We start from the raw sequence: 21,052 nt of genomic DNA on the forward strand, positions 1-21,052 counted from the left end.
GCAAAATGACTCACCAGATGTTTACAACTACGAGCAGCTTCCACCTGTGTTCCCTCCATTCTCTCATAATTCCACATTTTTATTGGCTTAAGAGAAGTGATTTTTTTTTTTTTTAATGTTCACGAGAATCAGTCTCAGACTGATAGGTGTGACGAGGGCTTTTTTCTTTCGTGCGGTGAGGGCTTTTTTCTGTTGTGCGACATAGCTTTTTCAATCACCGACTGGAAATTTCTCTGTAAACAGGGGATTAGGGTGTGGTTAAAGCATCGAAGACACACAGTCTCCCCCTGAAAACACAGATTTTTCGCCTGGAATCGGGCTAACACTGTCAAATGAAGCATTGGTTTGTTTGGACGCTTTAAATGTCTCTTATTGATTCGGCCTGCTGGCTAATTTGGTCAAAATTGTCGGTCCTGTCAGATTGAATTAACGCAAGTCAACTGCACTGGGAAAGTGGCTCTAGCTAAGTGACATGTCCAAACATCTCTATTCATCTCCGAACATTGAAAAATATACAGGAGGCTGGGGTTAAGCTAAGCAATTGAGCAAATAGTTTGAAGATGTGCAACGATCGCAGCATGCTTCTTTTAGTACCATCGCTGAAGTGCTCGTTTTCAAAGCCCGTGTGCGTTCTTTCTTTCTTTCTTTCCTTTTTTTTTTTTTGGATTTTGAAAACATTCTTGTACTGCCTTCATCTATTTTTTTCTGCTGCGTTCTGTTATAGATATCCTCTGTGAGATAGCTTTGTTTTGCATGGTGTGGAATAAAACTCAATAAGCTGACGTGACCTGGAAGAGCGACGAAAGTACCTGTTTATTTTCACAAGCATCACATGACCTGTTTTTGTACATGTGCTGGACAGGGTTCTGATTGTGGACTGGGACGTGCATCATGGCCAAGCCACTCAGTATGCCTTCTACGAGGACCCCCGGTGAGCCTGTCTTAGTGTCGCCTTTGTTTCTTTGCAGACTTACCAAAGAAAATAATTCCCTGCAGTCTGTAAAAGAACTGCAAAAATAAGTCTTCTCAAAAAAGAAAGCACAAGATTTTCAATTTTTAAAATCTCCCATAATTTTTTTTTTTTTGCAATTTGAATTAGGTATTATAAGTATAATTTGTATTTCCATTATCCCAGAGTGCCGAAGCAGGCAGGTAGTTCTAAAAAAGATATTTTCCTGGAACTATGTGCAAGTTTCAAGTGTAAGTGCCTGAACTCTAAATGGCCGAGTAAAAATGCACAACTATTTCAGCTCTGTTGCATTACCCAAGATGAGTTGGCAAATTTTGTTGTGTTTCCAGGCAAAGTCCATGGTCTGACATGCTTTATTCATTCACCTTGTGCAGGTCCTTTTCAACATGGCGCTTTATTTATGTTAACAACATTTATGTGTTCACCATAAGGCGAAGAAGAACAAAGCTTTGCATACCGGCATCGCAGTGCATTGCATGCAGACTGGTGCATGCAGCTGCAGCTGGTAGCGCGACATGCTAACCACTGAGCTACCATCATAAAAATTATTGGCCTTGCCGTTCGTGCTATGTGCAAAACGTGTGCGTGGTGGCATCAGAGATTTGCAGTGCGTTTGCACATATTAGGAAGCCAATAGCAAACAGTACACTTGCGCAGACACTTATGGCACTGCCCTAACCTAGGTAAAAGCAGAGTGGAAGGTGTCCACATAGCTAAGGCGTCCATTTAACTGTGCAGACACATATGAAGCTGAATATTCTGCAAGCAGAACACTATTATACAAGTATTGCTGACAAGGTGGGTTATCTCTCACTTCTCTGCAATATAGTAATGGAGAATTTTAGCACAGTTCGGTAAACACAAACGGACTGGGTGTTTTCCCGAATGAGCAGAGGTGCAAACTTAAATGGCTTACATAGCGCAGCTTCTTGGTGGTGCAGAGCTCAACCAAATGCAAAGCTAATATTGTAGAAACCAAGCGTATTTTACTTTACTGACGGTATAAATTTTCAGCAGCAGTACGATTACGCCACTTCTGAATAGTTACTCCAGCAGCGAAGTAGAATACACTTGATTATTGCAATATTAGTTTTGTGTTTGTCTGGTTGACCTCTGTGTCACCAGGTGGCTGCACCATGCAGGTCGTTCACATTTGTGCCTCCACCCATCTGGTAAAACGCCCAGTCTGCTTGCATTTACTGGAATACTGGACGCGCTAAAACTCTCTAATGACTCTAGCAGAGACTTTAACTGTGACTGCCTGTGAGTGGCATAAGTTGCTTGGCCTACCATGCCTAGCGTGCTGTGTGCCATGGCATACAGGATGCCACAGCTGCAGCCTTGGCTGTTTCCCGCATTGCCACTGTGTTATGCAGACACCCTGGTGTGCGCAGGTCTACGATCTACCATGTAATTCAAGGACTGGGATAAGACATGTTCACGCGAAGGAGCATTTCATGCACACACCTTAACCATTGTATACAGGGTAGGCTAACTTTCTTGTGTCAATCTTTTGGAGTTGTGAAGGTTCCGTGTTAGACCCTGAGGCTTAGATCGTTTCCAGGTGCAGTCAAAGCACGTACAAGTGATGGTGTGCATCAATGGTGGTGCCATGCTTCGGAGCCAAATGCGAAGCCCTTTATGGGACACTCCCATGAAGTGCACCAATGGCTGCACAGTCTGTCTGCATGTGGCAGCATTCTCAAGGCAAACAGGAGTACTTGAACCATCTCTCATCGCAGCCACATAACTACAATACTGACTCTTGCCATTGCATGTACTATGTCATGCGGGAAAGGCAAACCTCAAGAGATGAGAGCATTGTGCGCGGAAGCCTAACATTGAGGAATGCGTAGAAAGCCAAGTGACTCCACAGTGTGTGCGTGAAAGTCGTTGCCAATGCTCGTCTCTTGTTTCTGTGTGTTCGTCATGTGCCAGCATGTTTTGTGAGTTTTTAATGTAATAATGATCAGCAGGAGGCACGTTCCTAAGCTTTCCCTGTGCATCTTGTACAGGGTTCTGTACTTCTCCGTGCACCGCTACGAGCATGGTGAGTTCTGGCCCGAACTGCGGGAGTCGGACTTCCCTTATGTGGGCAGGGGTGCTGGTGTGGGCTACAACATTAACGTGCCTCTCAACCAGGTAGGTCTTTTGTAAGAGAATCTCAGTTAATCCCTCGAGTCTTAGGGTCGAATGTACATGTCTATGCATTGTTGAACCTCATTCTAATGAAGTTGTGTCCAACACAAAATTACCTTCATCACATCTCAAGTAGCGCTGTTGTCTTCCTTGTTCTTCAGCTCCAATTGGATGCGCTTCTGCGCCGTGCTTGGGTAGCACGCAGCCGCACGCTCTTACAAATAATTCAGTAGTCTCTGGTTGCTGCTCTGATCGGTCGCCTATGTGTCTGCCTTCTCTATGGCATGCCCTTTAGCTGTAGGACTTCGCTTCAATCCTTATAGGCTGTTGACTTGAACTCAACTTGAATATGCAACATATAAATTTATAGGGACTTCAAGGTCTCTATATATCCAGTATTCGTTACAAGCATATAATTGTGGTACACTTGTATCATCGAGAAAATTTTAAATTTTCCTTTCCAACAATTCGTTACATCAAGGTGCAGCAGTATTCTGCTAGTACAAAAATATATGGAGCTGAAACTTGAAGGTTAACAAAGAAATGTGGATAGACGCTAAGGACTGCACAATGGGCAATGAAACGAAATGTGATATGCATAACATTTAGAGGTGGAAAGACAGCCATTACCAATGAAATGAAGGTGGGCAATAGTATAGTTGAGATTGAGAGGCAGAAGGGGGGTTGGGGCAGGTTGTTTATTGCATTGAACAGTTAGTTAACTGGTGTATTAAGGTAAACAGACGGGTACCAATGGAAGGGACTTTCAATTGTGTGCATGAAGTATAGGATGGAGGAAGTGATAAGATTGGGAAATTCTCTGGCATAAGATAGTTTCATTTTAGCCTTTTAGCACAGAAAAAACATGAGACAGTATAAAGGACGTTGACGTGTCTCTGTCTTTTCGTTTGCTAAAAAACTCAAATGGAACACCAATGTGTCCAAACTTACATTCCTTTAAGGATAATATCAATTAACGCTGGAGAGGGTTAACAGTTGATCTCTGGTATCTTCAGTGCCCTTGTCCAGAAGTTGACTGAAAAGTATACTGCTTGTGCTGCTGATGGTGCGGATGTGTAAATTAGTCCAGCTTCGACAGGAGCTTTGTCACTAAAAGTAGCCTAGTAAGTACTATGACCGTGAAGACTGTAGGTGGGTCATGATTGTGACTTGTGCTGGCAGGTGGGCCTTGGGGATGCTGACTACCTGGCCATCTGGCACCAGTTGCTGCTTCCGGTGGCTTATGAGGTCAGTTCTGGCATTTCTGGCATTCGCCACCAAGAGCATCGGCCTCCAAGCCGATTCCCAATCTCTTGCAGTTCCAGCCAGAGCTGGTGCTGGTATCGGCGGGCTACGATGCCGCTCTTGGATGCCCTGAGGTGAGCAAAAATAGATTATGGTGCTTCATGTCCCAAAGCATGCACAAGCAGTGAGAGATGCCGCACAAGTTGGGGTGGTGTCAGGTTAAGTTCCGCCATCTGGGTTTCTTTAAAGGGGCTGTGACACCGAATTTTCAAATTTTGAATTATGCATTGCATGTTAACCCGTGCACGCATCCAACAAGCTGGCAGGATTTAGCACATATTTCAGTGCGATACAAAATTTGTGTTTCAAATTTTTCTTTTATATCTCGGTTGAGAAATGTGCAGCAGTATAGCAACACCGACGGCTGATGAAATGAAGCGAGTTCCGCACGGTCACTGTACACTGTACACACGTGGTTGCATCTTTCCACGTGTGCATTTCACCAGTTGGCGTGAGATAGTTTCTGCAGGCGTTCTCTGGTTTGCGCTGTTTCTATCACGTCGGTGAAAGAATTTTGGCCACACTGTAGCTGCGATGACCTTCCTGCGCTTGTTGGGTGCCACAGGACGTGGAACGAGGAAGGGTCCGGTCTTTGGAGTGTGTCGGAGAAAGTGATGCAGTGGTGCTCCAGCAGCTCTTGACGTCGTGCAAGCCATTCCAAAATAGGGATAGCTGTCGATGGGAAGGGCTAGCGGGCAGCAATGTGAAATCAATATTTCAGGTTAGCAGGTGCGCTGAGAGCCCCCCATAATCATATCGCCTGCTCTATTCTCAGTGATAAACCGAGAATAGTTTTACGACCATGGTCATGGTCCCTTTAATGTGCTGCCAAAGGGCAGTACACGAGCATTTTTGCATTCTGACCCCATTGGAAAGGCACTGCTAAGGCGAGCTAGTCAGGCGATGCGGGGAACGGAAGCGGCGAGCAAGACTAAAATAAAGCTTCACAGTCGGCCGTTGCGTTATTCTGCATAGCATCCTGAGTGTAGTTCGAGGCTTCGGTGATTTAGCCAGAAGCACGCCTCGTGTAAGGCCCGCACCTTGTAAAAAATTTCTTTAAAGAAGTTCACACCTTACGCGATTCAATACAATATGTGCAGTTAGCATGGTATGTCAGGTGTGGAGTACATTGTATCACTGTGTTGCTTTTGGAGCTACAGGTGAAAGCCTGAACGTTTGGGGTGTGCTGCTGCACGTGCAGGGTCTCATGCGATTGTCACCGGCCACCTATGCTCACCTAGTCCACCCACTGATGGCCTTGGCAGGAGGTCGCGTTTGTGTTGTGCTTGAGGTAGGTGCTCATCTTTTTCATTGATTTATTGATTAAGGTTCGGTATCCCAAAACAGCACAGGAGCTACGAGGGGCGCCGTGGATTAGTCTTGACCACTTGGGGCTCTTTAATGGGCACTTAAATCTAAGCACGAGTGGTTTTGGATGCTATTTTCATCTGCACTCTTAAGGCACCAGCTGTACATTGTTTCATGCGCAGTATGCAACACTATCAAAGCTAGAGAGTTTTCTTTTGCTGCTCACATTGAAACAAAAATATAGTGCGTTGCATATGAAATGAATGTGTTGGAAGGCAACATATACTTTGATGTAACATTAAGTCTCATATACTGTCATGTTGCAAAATACGACGTAATTATTGTATGAGAGGCGCCACAGACTTAGTGACACAATTCTGCGGCTAGTGGCCACTGTGCACTGCTTGCACTCGCAACCAGACAATACCGTATAAGCCGTAATAAGTCGAGGTATTTTCTTGAAAAAAGCAAGCTTAAGTCACTCCTTGGTCTTTAGTCACACAATGGTCTTTAGCAGAAAATGAGTTGTGTGGCAGCCTATGGTGGGATGGACGCGAATGTTGGCACATGCATAGCCAAAGCTGTATCCATATCCAGATATGATTGCTGGAATTCTTTTTCCTTATACACTCTCCCGATCGACCTCGTGTGTGATTCCTTTTCCTTCTTTTTTTTCTTCTGGTTAGCGATGCGTAGCGGTAAGTGGGAACAGTTTTCAGCAGCATTCGAAATAAATGTTGTAGACTTCACTAAAGTGAATGTCAACATGGCTGGTCGGCGCCAGTTTGGCATTCCTGGGGGCAAAAAAAGAAAAAAAAAGTGTGATTATTGGTGGCACGCAAAAGAAAAACTGTCACTGTGCAACTCGCAGAAAATGTCACTTCGTTGGCATCATTCAGTGCGTCTACGGCATCGTACAGCACGCTTGCTACGTGTGCCGGTGCAGTCAATTTGCCACAAAGCTGCAGCACTGTTGTGAAGATAAACATGTTTTGGCAATTTTTCTTTTGTTGTTTCATCTTTCTTTCTTTTTCTATCTCTTCTTCTTTTCTTTTACTACCGGTTTAAGGGGTTGACATATATTACCATTTGACCTATATTCCAGTTTATACATACTATGCTATGTGACATACATCTGTGCTTCTAGTATGTCACATACTAGAAGCACAGAGGTGCACGAGTGATATGTCGTTTGGCATCACCTTGTGTCCGCGAGTTGTAACCTGAATATACATAAAGTAGTAGTCCGTAAAAAGCTTCACAGGTCCAAGTCAACTGCAATGCGAAACATGCAGAGGGAGAATTCCTTGACTGCACCACTTGCATATAGCTTCCGCAGAGCTGCCTGCTATGTAGTATATATGGAAAAAGAGTATCTTCTGCTTACATCTGTCGATGGGGGACAAGCACCACCGGCGCAAGCTCAGTCAGTTTTTCAAGAACGAAGATGGTAGGCACAGTTCTGCACTGTTGTGTCTGTGCAGGGCGGTTACTGCGTACCATCCCTTGCGGAAGGCGTGGCGTTGACCCTGCGCGCTTTGTTGGGGGACCCCTGCCCAAGCCTGCCGCAACCGCTCGGCCACGTCAGCGACAGGTGGAAATCTTGTTTTTTTTTTTCTCTGGCCACAGTGTGAATGTGTAGGCATGGTTTAGGGTTGGAGCAAGCAAAGGCAACTGACAAAACAAGACGTCAACTTTCTGCTACCCACTATGTTGTTTGTTGCTTCCCTATGTTGTGCTGTACATCAGCAGGCAAACGGGCGCGAGCGTACACGTTGCTTGGCGTTAACACTCCCAAGGCTAGGTTTAGTAAGGCCCCCGGCTGTCTGTAGCAGACAAGTGGTGTGCTTCTGGGAGTTAGTTGTGCGCTTCTGTAACTGAGCACGAGGCATTTCAGACATTTTCCAATGTTTGCGCCTCTTCAACTTCGAAACTGCTCGCCCATTTACTTCAGTAGTTTTTGGACACACCTACTACCAGGACACACCTACTACCAGCTGTCCAGCCGCATGATGCAGTTGTATTATGTCTGTAAAGCTTGGAGAATTTTATATAAATAGTCAAGTTTGCTGCAGAATCACCACGTTGCTTTACCACAAAACACATTGTGAGATGAAGTAGGAGACGCCAATGAGAGGGAATAAGAAAGCGCAATTCTTTTTCGAGCAACCAGCAGATCTTTAAGCTGCTCAGTGTAGTATTGTATTTTTGCGGGTGTTTTTTTTTTTTGCAACCTAGGTTTCGCCACCATGACAACATTCAAATCGCTGTAAGAGAAAGAAAAATTTTTTTTCTTGCAAATGTTGTTTATGAGGGCAAATAGTGTACCAAAATGATTGATCACAATTTCTTGGAATGGAATCAGAGAGGGTTGAGTGCAGTGTCAGGGAAGTTTGCCGTGGAATGACCCACAAGTAATTTGCATAACATTTTCTTGTCCCAAGCACCAAGAACACTGCTCTTAGCATAGCCGTGAATGGCAACCTCGGCGCATGACCTGCGAAATTGGGTGACGCATGCTAGTGCATTGAAGATCTCAGAAATCATTCCTATGTGTGTTCTGCCAGCCTTGGAGGCAATGCTCATAAGTGCTGCTGGTTACACGTGGCCAGGTTGGCGTCGTAAAATGTTCAACATGCTGGAAAACATTTAGAAGTGGAGAGTTTGGACATATCCGATAATGTAGTGCTGGCCTTAAATGATTTTTCTAGTGCAATTTGACCTATGCCAGGATATTTCGCATTTTTTGCACTTTTCTTTATAACGAGATTTAACCGTACCACCCTAGTACCACAAGCTCGGCTCGTTTTCTCGCTTTCTCAATTGTGACCGCTCCTCTGCCTGCTTCACTACGACTCAGGAGCTTCTGCATAGCCCCCCTAAACCCTTTTAAGGCTCTACGTTCTTCTCTTCTTTGTGCCTGTGATAATATGTGGTACACGGGAGTGGAAAGTATAAATATATGAAGACAGTGCGCTGTGCGGTGGCGAAGATGACAGCGACTCTTTGCAAATACCCGCAAGAGGGCCATCATCATCATCGACACCAATTTGGGAGCGTCGGCAGTGGCACCTCAAAAAAGCGTGGCGCGAGAGAGGATGGCCCGTGGTCCCGTGGCGTGAGCAGTGCGCGAGGTTCGGCGTTCGACGGAAAAGAGCTTCCTCGTTGGGCGTCTGGCCCATAGGAGCTATCGCCGCCCGAGTATTTGCAAAGAGTCGCTGTCATCTTCGCCACCGCACGGCGCACTGTCTTCATATATTTATACATTCCACTTCTGCGTACTACATATTATCACAAAAACAAAGAGAGGAACGTAGAGCCTTAAAAGGGTTTAGGAGGGCTGCATGCAGAAGCTCCTGAGTCGTAGTGAAGCAGGGAGAGGAGCAGTCACAATTGGTTTCTGGTGATCCCTCTGCGTTTCTTGCACATTTAGATGGCGGATAAACATTTTGTTCTGGTGTTTATATGTCCTGTCATTAAAGGGGTTAACGGGGGCGGTGATCCGAGTGCAGCGTGACGGAAACCCTGCTGAACTGCGTGTCAGTTCTGAGACCCCACTGGAAGAGCCTCCGCATCCAGCGCACCAGCGGCACGAAAGGAGCCGTCGTCGGGTCAGCGCATCTGCCACGATCCGAGTACCGGGGGCAGCTGGGTGTGCACCGACCCGAGAAGTTCCCCACGCGCAGCTGCTACTATGAGCACCCACCCAAGGACAAGGAACGGCTGGAGAGGGAGGTGGAAGCGCTGAGATCCAACACCAACCTGGAAGTGCCGCCTAACCGAACCGCCCTGGTGTACGACGAGCGTATGGCAAAACACCGTTGCCTCGACGAGAGGTGTGTGGCCCTCTTGACACTTTGTGTTGTTGCCAGTGGCCACAAACTGCCTCCCGCAAGCTTATTTGCTGTCTCGCACTCGCGAGAGCTCATTGCGATGAGACAATGAGTGGCTTGCCGGTAGTGCCTGTGCACACTGCTTGCTGTTAGTGGTAGTGCTGCTGCATAGGAATGCAATGCAGTCTTTTGCATCCCTGTTTTGATTGGGCATGCTTTTAAATCTGGTGCCAAGTGGTGCAGGCCGTACTGGACCCATGTGCTCTGTCGTCTGCATTTCTTAATTTATGCCGATGATTGCCATAATGCGAGGATGGAATGGTAGCGCCAAATTGTGCCGAGGCTGTGCGTTTTACAGCCTTCTGCTCCGAAATGGCATTTTAGCAGAAGTTTACAATGAACCTGAGCCAAGTAAAGCTTCAAAGTGAAAGATTTGTTCCATTGGCACTGCCTCATTAGTAAAACTGAAGGCAAAACTTTAAGGACGCTGTAATCCTTGTGGAAGCCAGTGGAGCGGCCGTAGCCACAGATAGAGCTGACACCACCAGTGTTTCATTAGCTGTTTTCGCACTTTTGGGCTTGCTTTGCATTGCTCTCCAGCAGACGACGTTCAGGGAAGGGAAGGTGCCAGTTTGGTTTAGAGAGCAAACACGGGCGTTAGAACTTCTTTTTTTCTCGCACTTTGACAGACGGCCACTCATCATCATGTAATTTGCTCCTCACGAGCCGCTAGCTTGCGACATTGCAGATGCGGCTCAGCAGTTTGTTAGATCTGTTCTGTGCCGTTCCGCTGTGCGGTGTCTTTCATCTCTGAAGACAGCACAGTAGCCAGAGAGCCCAGAGCTCCTCCCCAACGGGTAGCTGATATTCTAGTTGAGATTAAGAGGAAGTAATAGAGTTGGGCAGGTCATGTGACACACAGGGTAGTTAACCAGTGGTCTGTTTGAGTGACAGAATGGAGTACGCACCAAGGAAAAAGAAACACTGTTCATGGTGGCAGAGGACGAGATGGAATAACTAGCTTAGGAAATTGCGCAGCCAGCCTAGGGTGGAATTGACTGACACAAGAATGGAACATTTGGAGATCGTTGGGGGGAAGTGTCTGTCCCGCATTAGTCCAGTATATAGGCTGGTGATAATGACGGCATGTTTTTTGTTGTTGTTGTTCAGAACTTACACAATGGATTTGACTTCAAAGGTGCTGGTAAAGGTAAAGGCACTGTTTGCCGTAGGGGCTGTGTAGTGTGTGACATTGAGCTCAGAAAGCCACTCTGCCCGTGCAGGGGCCACCCAGAGCGACCCGAGCGCATACTCAAGCCCTGGCAGGTGTTGGAGAGGCGTGGACTGCTCAACCTTTGCCTCTTGCTTGACGTAAGCCCTGTGTTTCTTCTGAAGTAGAGAATTGGCCTTGTTGGTGTGACATATTGCAAGGAATAGTGCGGGTGAAGACGTGGACGAAACCAGTGCATCCTGTCCGATGCATGTCTTGATGCGCGATTCCTTGTAATATCCCTCTTTGCCTTGCAGCACCTAGTCTAGGACTCCTAATTGAGTGTTGGTTAAATACGAGTGCCAGGTGCCTGCGATCAATCCAGCTAGAACACCGGCTGATTTCCGCTCAAGTTTTGCACGGAGGTAGCATTCTGCAGTGGGTTCAGTTTGATGCAGTCTCTGACGGATAATTCGGACATGCTTGATTATTCGTAGAGCTCCATCACACTACCACTGGCCCCATAGAGCTAATCTGTGAGGGCACCCGGCCGGACAGCTGACAGTGCGCCGTGTCATAACGTGGGCTCCAACTGCGTGACCGTGTGCTGATTTGGCCATTGGATCGAGCAGAAAGTGATATTTTTGTGTTGATGTGTTGCCGGCAATCTCATTGGCCATGTCACTGGCGCCTCCTTGAAACCGAAGCTTCCGAAGCCTAGTCAGTCTAGTAGTCGCCAGTGAAGATTCGTAGGCAGGCGTTGACGGTACGTTGGCCTTCTGTAGCGACAGCGTAACAGTGGTCGAGATATGGGTCGAGATTTTATAGCGAGCGATGCCTTTCGCTTGATTCCATGCCACTCTTACCATCCATCGTGAAGCAGCGCGGTCACGGTAGGGAAAGCGGTTGGATTGAGCCGCGCCGTCGGGTTTCCCCGCAACCGCGAGGGAAAGCCAACTTCTGGGGGCACTTTTTCCGCCGCTCGACGTTCGATATATCGGGAGTCGCTGCTATTTTTGTTCGATGTAAACATAACTTTTGCTATATATACTCATTGTAACTATACCATGCCCAGAAATTGTTCGATATATAGAATAATTCGATGAAAACGGGTTCAATATAGTCGGGTTCGACTGTAATGTCTTGCCTGATCGCGTAACAGATTATCGTTGTAAGAGAGAAAGTGATCACAATTTGTTCCCACTTGGAAAAAAAATGATTACATCCAAGCAACAGTAGACTAAGCAACACTTGTTGCTGTCGGAGGCTTCTGTATCACTACGTCAACAGCCCATAGCATCTCCTCATTGTTATTCGAAATGACAGCATCTCCTAAATGCTTTGCAGACTATGGCAGCCTAGCGTACTTACAAAGTGGGCACAAACAATGTTGCAGCTGCTAAAGCTGCAGCTGGCAGGTTGATTGCTTTGACTTACAGCCATATTGAATGCTAGCAGTGACAGCTTGTCCCAGTTGCGGTTTCGTTTCTCACTAGATTTTGAAGTGCGTGTCATAATTTATTAAATTCTTCCAGAAAAAAAGAAGTGCCATTAGGATCAAGTAAATACAGTATTGCATTCTTGAGTTCAGAAAAATTGGCTTGCTGAGGTCTAAATCTCTGAACAGTTAGAAACCAAGGAGAAGGAGGGATTTCGGGTGGACCCCATGAATCAAAATGTAATGCAGTTCCATGCTCTTCTTTTGCAGTCCCGGTCGGCCACCGTGGATGAGTTGCTGTTGGTTCACGAGTAAGTGAGCTCACCATCCCCTGTGGGCTGGAGTGCTTCCACATGCTAATTCACCCGAACCTAACCTGACCTGTTTGCCTCATTTTGTTGAAGTCTTAGTGAACCATTGCACCTGAATTAAACAATGGTGCGAGCCCTGCACACCTATTAGATTAATGCCTGATTACTGATATTTGCTGTTGACAGAATTGTGACCGGTTTTTATTATGGGGCTGCTCTGATAGAATTTTGATGCTACACATTTTCGAAAGTTTCAGATTGTCAGTAGTGCATTTTCTCAACAAAAAGAAAGACAAAGATGGAAGGGCCTAGATTGGGAATCTTCTTGTGATGGTATAACGAGCTCGAGTTGGTTTATCAGCAACCAGAGGACATTTTTTCTGAGCGTCACATCCATCCAAGTTGCAGGAGTCTTGTAGGTAAAGCTACTTCTTAATGAGGCAGTCATTAAAATATTTAATAGAGTGTTTTATCAAAGTGGCAGTCTTCTGCTGTTACCATTACCGCTACCATTCCCCCTGAACTACATATGCGCAGTAAATTCCATGCATGCGTAGTTGGCAGCAGACAGCATTGGTAACAGTAGAATGGTAATGCTGTGTTAACTATTGTTAACCTACTCATTTAATAGTACCGCTCTCTTCTGTAATGCCCTTGACCTTTGAAGGCATTGAATTAAATAATAAATGATTACAGTATAACTTTTAATTCGTCTCTGATTAATTTGAACCGAAGGCCCTTGCCGATGTACATTTGTTTCTGTGGGCCAAGGCTTTCGTTATTTCAGTTGTCAAATTGGCCCTTGTTGAATAATTTGAACTTGACTGGTCAGCACGCATTCACCTGAACCCATTGGTGAACTCAATGACGTCAGTCTTAGCGGCGTTGGAGGAAAGCAAAGGCATCAACGGCACACCTATCTCCCACTGAAAACGCTGGTTTTTGGCCTGCCCTCGGCAGAGCATCAAGTGAAAACAGCTCACTATGAAGGATTATATCTACCCAACTTTAGCGCAGGCCGTTTTTCCTGAAATATGGATCAGAAAATTGCCTGTACATTACAGTAGGGATACCAATATGAAACCATGTTCGCTGAGTTGGAGAACCTAATAGGCAGTTCTAGAGCAGCATTTAGTTCCTTAAGTACGTTAAATGCAAGCTCTTTTGCAGGACACTACTGTGTGCGTCTGTTGAAGCTTTAGTGTACGGGAATGGCAAAAAAAAACGTGTTCATGCAAAGCAAGTCCAAGCCAAGACAATCCATGAGCAACCATCCTATCGTTTCTAAGTCTACTTGTCTCATCAGGCTTACCGGTGCCGCAATTGCCACGAGGTCTCAGAAATCGAATGCACTACGAACTCAAAAGTAGCCTTCCAGGTGAAGAAGAGAAAGCTGATTTCGCCATTTGTTGACGGTGGCCAGAGCGTAGCCACCATGACAACTTAAGCTGTAGCCACAGATGCTGCCATGTTTGAAAACGCTTACCACGTGTAAACAATATTTATGTTAAGCTCCCCAAAGAATGTTCATTAATGTAGCGTATGTAAACCACAGAATCCCAATAACATACGGAACATGCACAGTGCGAACAAGGCTATATCTTTGCATACATAATGAGTTTATGTTTGCATGCAAATGTCATTCCAAAACTGCCTGCTGTTGAAAACAATGCACTGAAGACCCTGCATGCCGTCTTGGCTTCATATGTAAATGTTGTCCCACCTGTTTGTTGTAGATCTCTTATGATCTAGAGAGCCTCGCAATCTCCTTCAGTTGATTCTCTATGCGCAGCAAGAAGCATGTGCAGAAGATGCGCAGCTGCCAGGAGATGGAGAGTGCCGATCTGATCAAGCTGCAGGAGAAGTACCCTTCAGTCTACCTCTGCCGTGTGAGTGCTCGAGCCGGCTAGCTGGCACGTTAACACCTTAACTACCGAAGACGCGATCACCATCACAGCAAGCATCCTCTGGTCTTGATGATGAGTTAACACATCACGAATTTTTTTGCAATTCTTGCACTTGTGTATGTGTTCAGTTTCTTTCAATTTTGACAAGAAAGCAATACACAATGAGTTTTTCATTTTTTTCTTTTGCTCCTGGAAATTTATTAAAAATTTGCCATGGCAATTAAGGGGACCTTAGAGGGGGACACTAAATCAGTTTAGATAGTATAAAGAGTTCTTTGAAAACTCCATTTTCATTAACTTCATGGTTATAGGTTATTTACTGGAAGAGAAAATAGAGGCAAAATTTTCATTTTCTTGTACTTCTATGCTAAAGCTCTAGCACCAATGCGTCAGTGTGATGTCATGGATTTCAACGCTTATTATTTGCACTTGGGCCGTTGTTGCTAAGTAAAATATCTTGAAACCTGCCACATACGTTCTGTGGCTCTTTTAGAATACAGTGCAACTCATATTTACTAAATAAATAAATAAATAATCAATTGGGTCGTACAAATAGCTCTAAAATCAATGACATCATGGTGAGCTGGTGCAGAGACTGGTGCTGGTGCAGGGACTGGGGCAGTGACTGGTGCAGAGGCGGGTTCACCAACCATCTTTTGTTTTGCGTCTTTTCTTTCTTTTTTTTTTTGCTTAGCCTCTTCTCATAGCAAGAGCGGCATTTTTGATATTGTAGAAGCACAATTTTACTTCTATACCCATGTTTTTTATCTTTGCATAGTCTTTTGCATAGTCATGGAAATATGCACATTCTGCAAGTTCCTGCAAATCGCTGTGATTGCCTTTTCTTTTCGGCTGACTAGTCTCGCTTCTCTCATTGTTCGCTGTTTTTCACTGCTCTGTTAACTTCTTTATCCGTTAATTTTTTTTTTTTTTTTTTGTGACTCCTCTACCTCTATTCATATCTTGTATAGAAGTAAATGAGTTTGTGATTGTGATTTGTGCAGGAAACCTTCTCCAGTGCTCTCCTAGCAGCTGGTTCTTTGCTCCAGCTAGTCGATGCTGTCTGTACAAATAAGGTCTGTGTTTTATCTCCACTGTAATTGTACCCATGTGCCTTGTAGACCTCGTTATCACTAAGATATCAAAACTTACAAAACAGTTTGGCGTAGCTGAAATTTGTCACGTAAAATTATGCTGGAAAATCATATATGACCATCATAATTTCATCACATACGTGAGAGCTCTCCACTTCTTAGTTATTATTTTCCACCTAGCCGAATTATGCGTGACGACACCAACTTAGCTGCACACAGCACCCACAGCACTTGTGGAGCACCGCACATCGCCTCTGAGATTGGTTGACGCACAGGTGTTTGTCCTCCAGAATTTCCAATGTGCCAGTGCTTGCCGCCTAATCTTGGAGGCCATGTACTGATGCATGACTTTCGACTGTGCCGTCTTGTGTTTGCACTGCTATGCTCGCGCCTGTGTCTGAGGAAACCATGTTCAAGCACTGAAATTTGGTAAATCCATAAGACACTCGTGTAGGTTCACTACACTGAGTCTCAATAAAACGCATATGAACCTGGTAAAATTTGAGCAAAAGTTCAGTGTAGCCATAAATTTGGTATGTCCATGTTTAGTATAAAAACGTTCAGCCGTATTCTCTATGGACGCTGTTGGGCTGTGATGAAAACAGTTATGCCGTTTCTTCATGGGGGCAGGCATGTGGTGAAGAACTGTGTGTATTAATCAGAAATAAGGAATTGTACAGAGTCAGTGCACCTGTGAAGTTTAGCTTACCAGCTCCTGTAGAGCCGACAGTGGTTGTGTTAAACTAGGAGGTCAGGCTGCTTTGGCCCAACGCATAAAGAGAGCGCTTTGTCATGGCATACACATATGAGGCTACACCTGGTTTCCAGCTGGCATTTAAAACAAAGTACCGTTCGCATTTAGACAACAATATGTATGAGCAAATTCAGGTTACTGATATCCTAGCCGAAATTAAGTGCAAGATGTGGAGCTGAACAGGTGCTGTAACGCATTGCGCAGACAATTCAGCAGTCCATTAGGGCTCATGTACACTGACAACCCACAGGGATTGCGCAACCAAGTTGGTCACTTTGTGACCGGTCTCAAATGGTTGCTTTGATTGAAAAGCGACTCATTTGGGTCAATCACACACTGCTCAATTTACAAGTCTCAAACCAACTGAACCAAGCAGGGACACAGAAGCAGGACATCGGTGTTTGCTGACGCGTATTTTACATGGCAGCAAAGGTGTGAGCAGACGTGAACGGCATCAGTCACGAAGCATGGAGGCCAGCAGGCTTGCTGGTGGGAACATCAATAACTGCAAGCCGCTCCTTAGTCACCAATCACAATCGGTCGCGTGACCTCTGTCAGTGTGTCAGTGTGAATGCACCTTTAGAGTAACAGAATGGACGCACAAATGGGGGTGGTCAAGCACAGTAGAGGGAGGCCAAGGATTGAGTCAAATTAGTGGTAGCGGGGAATTGGAAGACAGGGCATGGAGTCACCTGACGCGGGACGTGGGTGACTGGAGATTGCTGAGAGAGGCCTTTATGCTGTAGTGAATAGAAGTAGGCAGAGGGTGATGATGATGACTGTGCTATCCTGGCTCGGACGCAGTGCCAAAATGGCATGGCCCTTATACGGCCTCCCGGGCACCATGCGGAGCGGGCCGAGGCCGGCGGCTTCTGCATCTTCAACAATGTGGCCATTGCTGCGAAGCACGCCATCGAGACACATGGACTGCAGCGGTGAGCACAGCCTGCCACACAGGCAGGAAAACATGGCTACCAGTATAACTGGGAGACGGGTTGAAGGTGCAAGCAGACGAGGTGCAGAAACTGTGATGCTTTGGCACAGTCCCCCAGATTGCACCTTGCTCTCCATTGGCAAAAGTATCAAAATCATATTTCTGTTTTCAAGGTCGAGTTTTTATTGATTTGTTATTGACACTGGTTACATTCAGAGGCCCCAGAGGGGAAACCATGAGGAGACCTCCCAAAAAGAAACACAGTTATCATATTGTCACATGGTAGTGACGGTTGAGGACACAGCAACAAAACTGTGAACGGCGAAACTAACTTTATTGAGCGAACCTGTGCCCAGAAAAAACAGGCTACACTCAGTGTGCAAAAAAGAGGCGAGGTGGGCAGACAGGACACTAGAGTAGAGAAGTGGACAACACGAACGCGGCAACACAGTCGGCGATCGGGAAAAATCTGATGAGCGGGCCAAGCGCGTCGACTTATATACATCAGTCGTCTAATGTTGCAAAGTTCTAAACTATTCGCATCGCACATACTTGCAATCAGATTACACAAGGTTCAGTGACAGACCAATAGAACCATCGATAACATTCCAGAAACTCCCAATACATGCAGGCGCGTCCTGCGCTGTGCGATAACATTTGTTAGGTGGTGAAATGCGGTCGCCCAATAAATATAAACAAGTACGTAGGTCAATATAATGTGCAAATTGCATCATAGCAGTAAAATGCAATAGACAGTTAATGTAACAGAATAAATGGGCAAATTGCAAAAATACGGAAAGCAAACACTATAAAAAATTGTAAGAACAAAACGAACAAAAGCATATGGAAGCATCCATTATTTAGCGTTTGTGTGAGACTTGTGCAATTGCATATTTACAACAATGCAAACAATGCAAATTATTCTGCAGTGCAAATTGAACAATGCAAGTCATTGTACAGGAACGCAACATAATAAAAAAAGCAAGCTGTATACACCAGGTATGGTTATCCATTATACAGCTGTGAACTCGGTTCTGTGTGTGTAACATGTTGCTTCACTTTTTTTTTTGTTTTTTGGCAGACACCACTATCTGTTTCCAGTGCAGGACACACTCGTGTTATCAGTAGTAGGTTTCTTTCTTTTCTTTAGTTTTGCCTTTTTTATCTCACTGCATTTGTATGGATGCAACTTTGTTGAAGATAAGTGCTATCTAAGAATTTGACTTCCAGGTCAGAGAAAGAAGACATATATATTGCTAGAAAGTTTCATTGTCATGGCTCTAATAGCTCACGAGAGGGACGGACGCCAATTTACACAATGTTGCTCAATTTGTCAAACTTCAGATTTTTTGGACGAAAACTAAAACGTGTGCGGAAAATACCTTCTAGAGGCATTGCAACAAAACATAAAATATAAAAGATGTTGGGCCCACACAGAAAACGACTTTTGAACAGGCATGATGTGTAGTGATAGAAGGTAAAACTTGTGCTTGGCAGCAGTGAAACGAAATTTTTTCTTCACAATATAATTTCTTTTTTTGAAACTAAGCACTGATTCAATGTTTCGGCAGGATAAAGGCTAACATATATTATTTTCACGAAAATAAAAATGTTAACCGGACATGCTTGTTCGCTCTAACGTGGAATCACCCATCTGCCATGAAAATACTTCCGTTATATCTTATATTCGTTATAAGCTTATACAGTGGAGCCCTGTTAATATTTTCCTCATTGTTGTGTTTTCCCAGCTGCTGCGTCACATTTTCGCGTTCCCGACCTAAAGCCCATTGACTGGAATGTGTTAGGTTCCCGTTGCATAAGTCGCCATTCTGTAACCTTCCCGCATCCTGCATCGTATTCGAATGCAGCGGCCACGTAAATTTAGTGCTGCAGAGGCAAGTTCAAAAGTACAACAAATATTCGATTGTCAGTTCCGATAAGCGTGTCGCAACAAAAGTAAAACTTTTGCCAGCTCTTAAAGACGGCTTCGCCGCAATACAGTTGTGTTATGCGGTGAAACATACTAAGAGTAGATTGGGGTTACTGTCACAGAACATTGTTTGTCTCCCTTAATTATGTGTGCGCACAGAGCCGGTTCTGACCTTGCTGTGGTGATTTGGGGCCTTCCTTGCTTTTATGTTTCCCGGCTGTTAAGTCATTGTCTTTTGCAGTTCCTTGGAAAATGTACCATAGAGTGAAAGATCGGGCCAGTTGGTTTTGCATTCTAAAGTCAAAGCAGCGTGAACTAAAACGTATGCACAAAGAAAGAGACACACGGGGACAAGCTCTATCATAGGGGTTCTGTATTCATTGCATGCTGATATTGACTGGAAGATTTTTATATTTACTTCATTACATCTCGTAGTTCTTTCTACCCATCTTCGTTATATCGGTGTTTGACTGTGTCTGGTTCGTTGTGTCGTTGTACAAGTCCACTGTCTGGCGTAGAAGCCTTATGTGCATCTCCTAAGTGTATGTTTTCTTCAGCATACTGCTGCTGGACTGGGACGTGCACCATGGCAACGGAACGCAACACGCCTTCTACGATGACCCCCGGTAGGTTCTTGCTCAACAGTGGACACCATTGTTGAATGCAAATATTCAGCCTTGTCTCATGTCTGTGTGAAGTTAAAGTTGTCTTTGTGAAGTTGACCTTTGCTAGAATCCCGGTGACGGGTGTTTTAGCAGACTGCGGCTTCTCAAAGAGCAGTGCGGTTGGTGCAGGGTGCTGTACCTGTCGATCCACCGGTACGACAACGGCACATTTTTCCCGTGCCTCCCAGAAGGAGACTATGGGGCCGTTGGCGAAGGTGCTGGCCAAGGTTTCAACATCAATGTGGCCTGGAATTCAGTGAGTCACTTTCTTCTTTGTCCAGTTGGACTTGCAATGCGGCACAGTTTGCTTGCTGCTTCGATCTCAGCCTAAAGCAAGGTTACTGAAAGTTTGTGGGGCTTCTCTTTGATAAAGCATGGAGCAGCCGAGTGATAACAGAAACTTTATCACTTCAGTTTTACTGTTTGTATGCATGCTCTATGACCTTGGCTTGATAAGGTGGTGTTCTTGAGGTCATTGCGTACTTTGTTGGCCATGGTGACTTGCAGCATTCCATTTGTCTTGGTGAAATGTCTGCTGGCTTTCTGCTAGAAACGCTGCACTCATTTTTCAGCCTGGCACTAACAATAGTTTAGTGTATAACAGAACACCATTGGCAGCATTTCGTTGCAGTGGACTAGTGAGGGTGTTATTCTCAGCTAAATGCTTCTGGCGATAATTCTATTCACTTTGTCATAATTGACTACCAGCATGGCGCTCCATTGTAGCGAAGAATGTTTACAGACTGCGATATCCATTTTTGGTACAGGGTTACGGAAGTTATGAATTGCTTAATACTTTGGTATTATTATTATTATTATTATTATTATCATTATTATTATTCTAACTTGTCGATCTTTGTTAATGTGTGTACGTTCTAAATCAACACTCTGCTTTCTAGAGTGGATAGAACTTACATTATTCTCTCAAAATCAACAAACTTCATTTAAATCGGCCAGGTGGTTGTCTCATAAAAGCGCTTTGCATTTTACCATATTTACTCGCATAATGATTGCACTTACGTAGTTATCGCACCCCTGAATTTTGTCGTCAAAATTCTATTTTTTAAATTTCCGATGTAATGATCGCACCCCGAACTTGTCGCAGCGATATGTTGTCTGCCAAGTCTAGCTAATAATGATCACACTTACCATCTGTCGAATGCTACGTGAACGACTCTTCAAGACAAACCAAGCGGACTGCACGCAGCAAACATTCTTAAGTAGATGCCCCATTTCATTCCCTTCATCACTTTT

General features: G+C 44.9%; 1 protein-coding gene across 1 annotated transcript in view; it reads left to right on the forward strand.

Annotated features, from left to right (window-relative positions):
- The window catches only part of HDAC6 (histone deacetylase 6), a 49,174-nt gene that overhangs the window by 16,910 nt on the left and 11,212 nt on the right, over positions 1 to 21,052 (forward strand). The window contains exons 7-20 of the mRNA XM_075701853.1: positions 863 to 931; positions 2,986 to 3,112; positions 4,292 to 4,357; positions 4,429 to 4,488; positions 5,616 to 5,705; positions 7,207 to 7,316; positions 9,235 to 9,558; positions 10,839 to 10,926; positions 12,474 to 12,514; positions 14,307 to 14,403; positions 15,426 to 15,497; positions 17,074 to 17,204; positions 19,691 to 19,759; positions 19,928 to 20,054. Of these exons, the coding sequence (XP_075557968.1) occupies positions 863 to 931; positions 2,986 to 3,112; positions 4,292 to 4,357; positions 4,429 to 4,488; positions 5,616 to 5,705; positions 7,207 to 7,316; positions 9,235 to 9,558; positions 10,839 to 10,926; positions 12,474 to 12,514; positions 14,307 to 14,403; positions 15,426 to 15,497; positions 17,074 to 17,204; positions 19,691 to 19,759; positions 19,928 to 20,054 (1,471 nt within the window). The remainder of the gene's footprint in view (positions 1 to 862; positions 932 to 2,985; positions 3,113 to 4,291; positions 4,358 to 4,428; positions 4,489 to 5,615; positions 5,706 to 7,206; positions 7,317 to 9,234; positions 9,559 to 10,838; positions 10,927 to 12,473; positions 12,515 to 14,306; positions 14,404 to 15,425; positions 15,498 to 17,073; positions 17,205 to 19,690; positions 19,760 to 19,927; positions 20,055 to 21,052) is intronic.

Source organism: Dermacentor variabilis, chromosome 8 (genome assembly GCF_050947875.1).
Source record: "Dermacentor variabilis isolate Ectoservices chromosome 8, ASM5094787v1, whole genome shotgun sequence".
NCBI classification, from domain to species: domain Eukaryota; kingdom Metazoa; phylum Arthropoda; class Arachnida; order Ixodida; family Ixodidae; genus Dermacentor; species Dermacentor variabilis.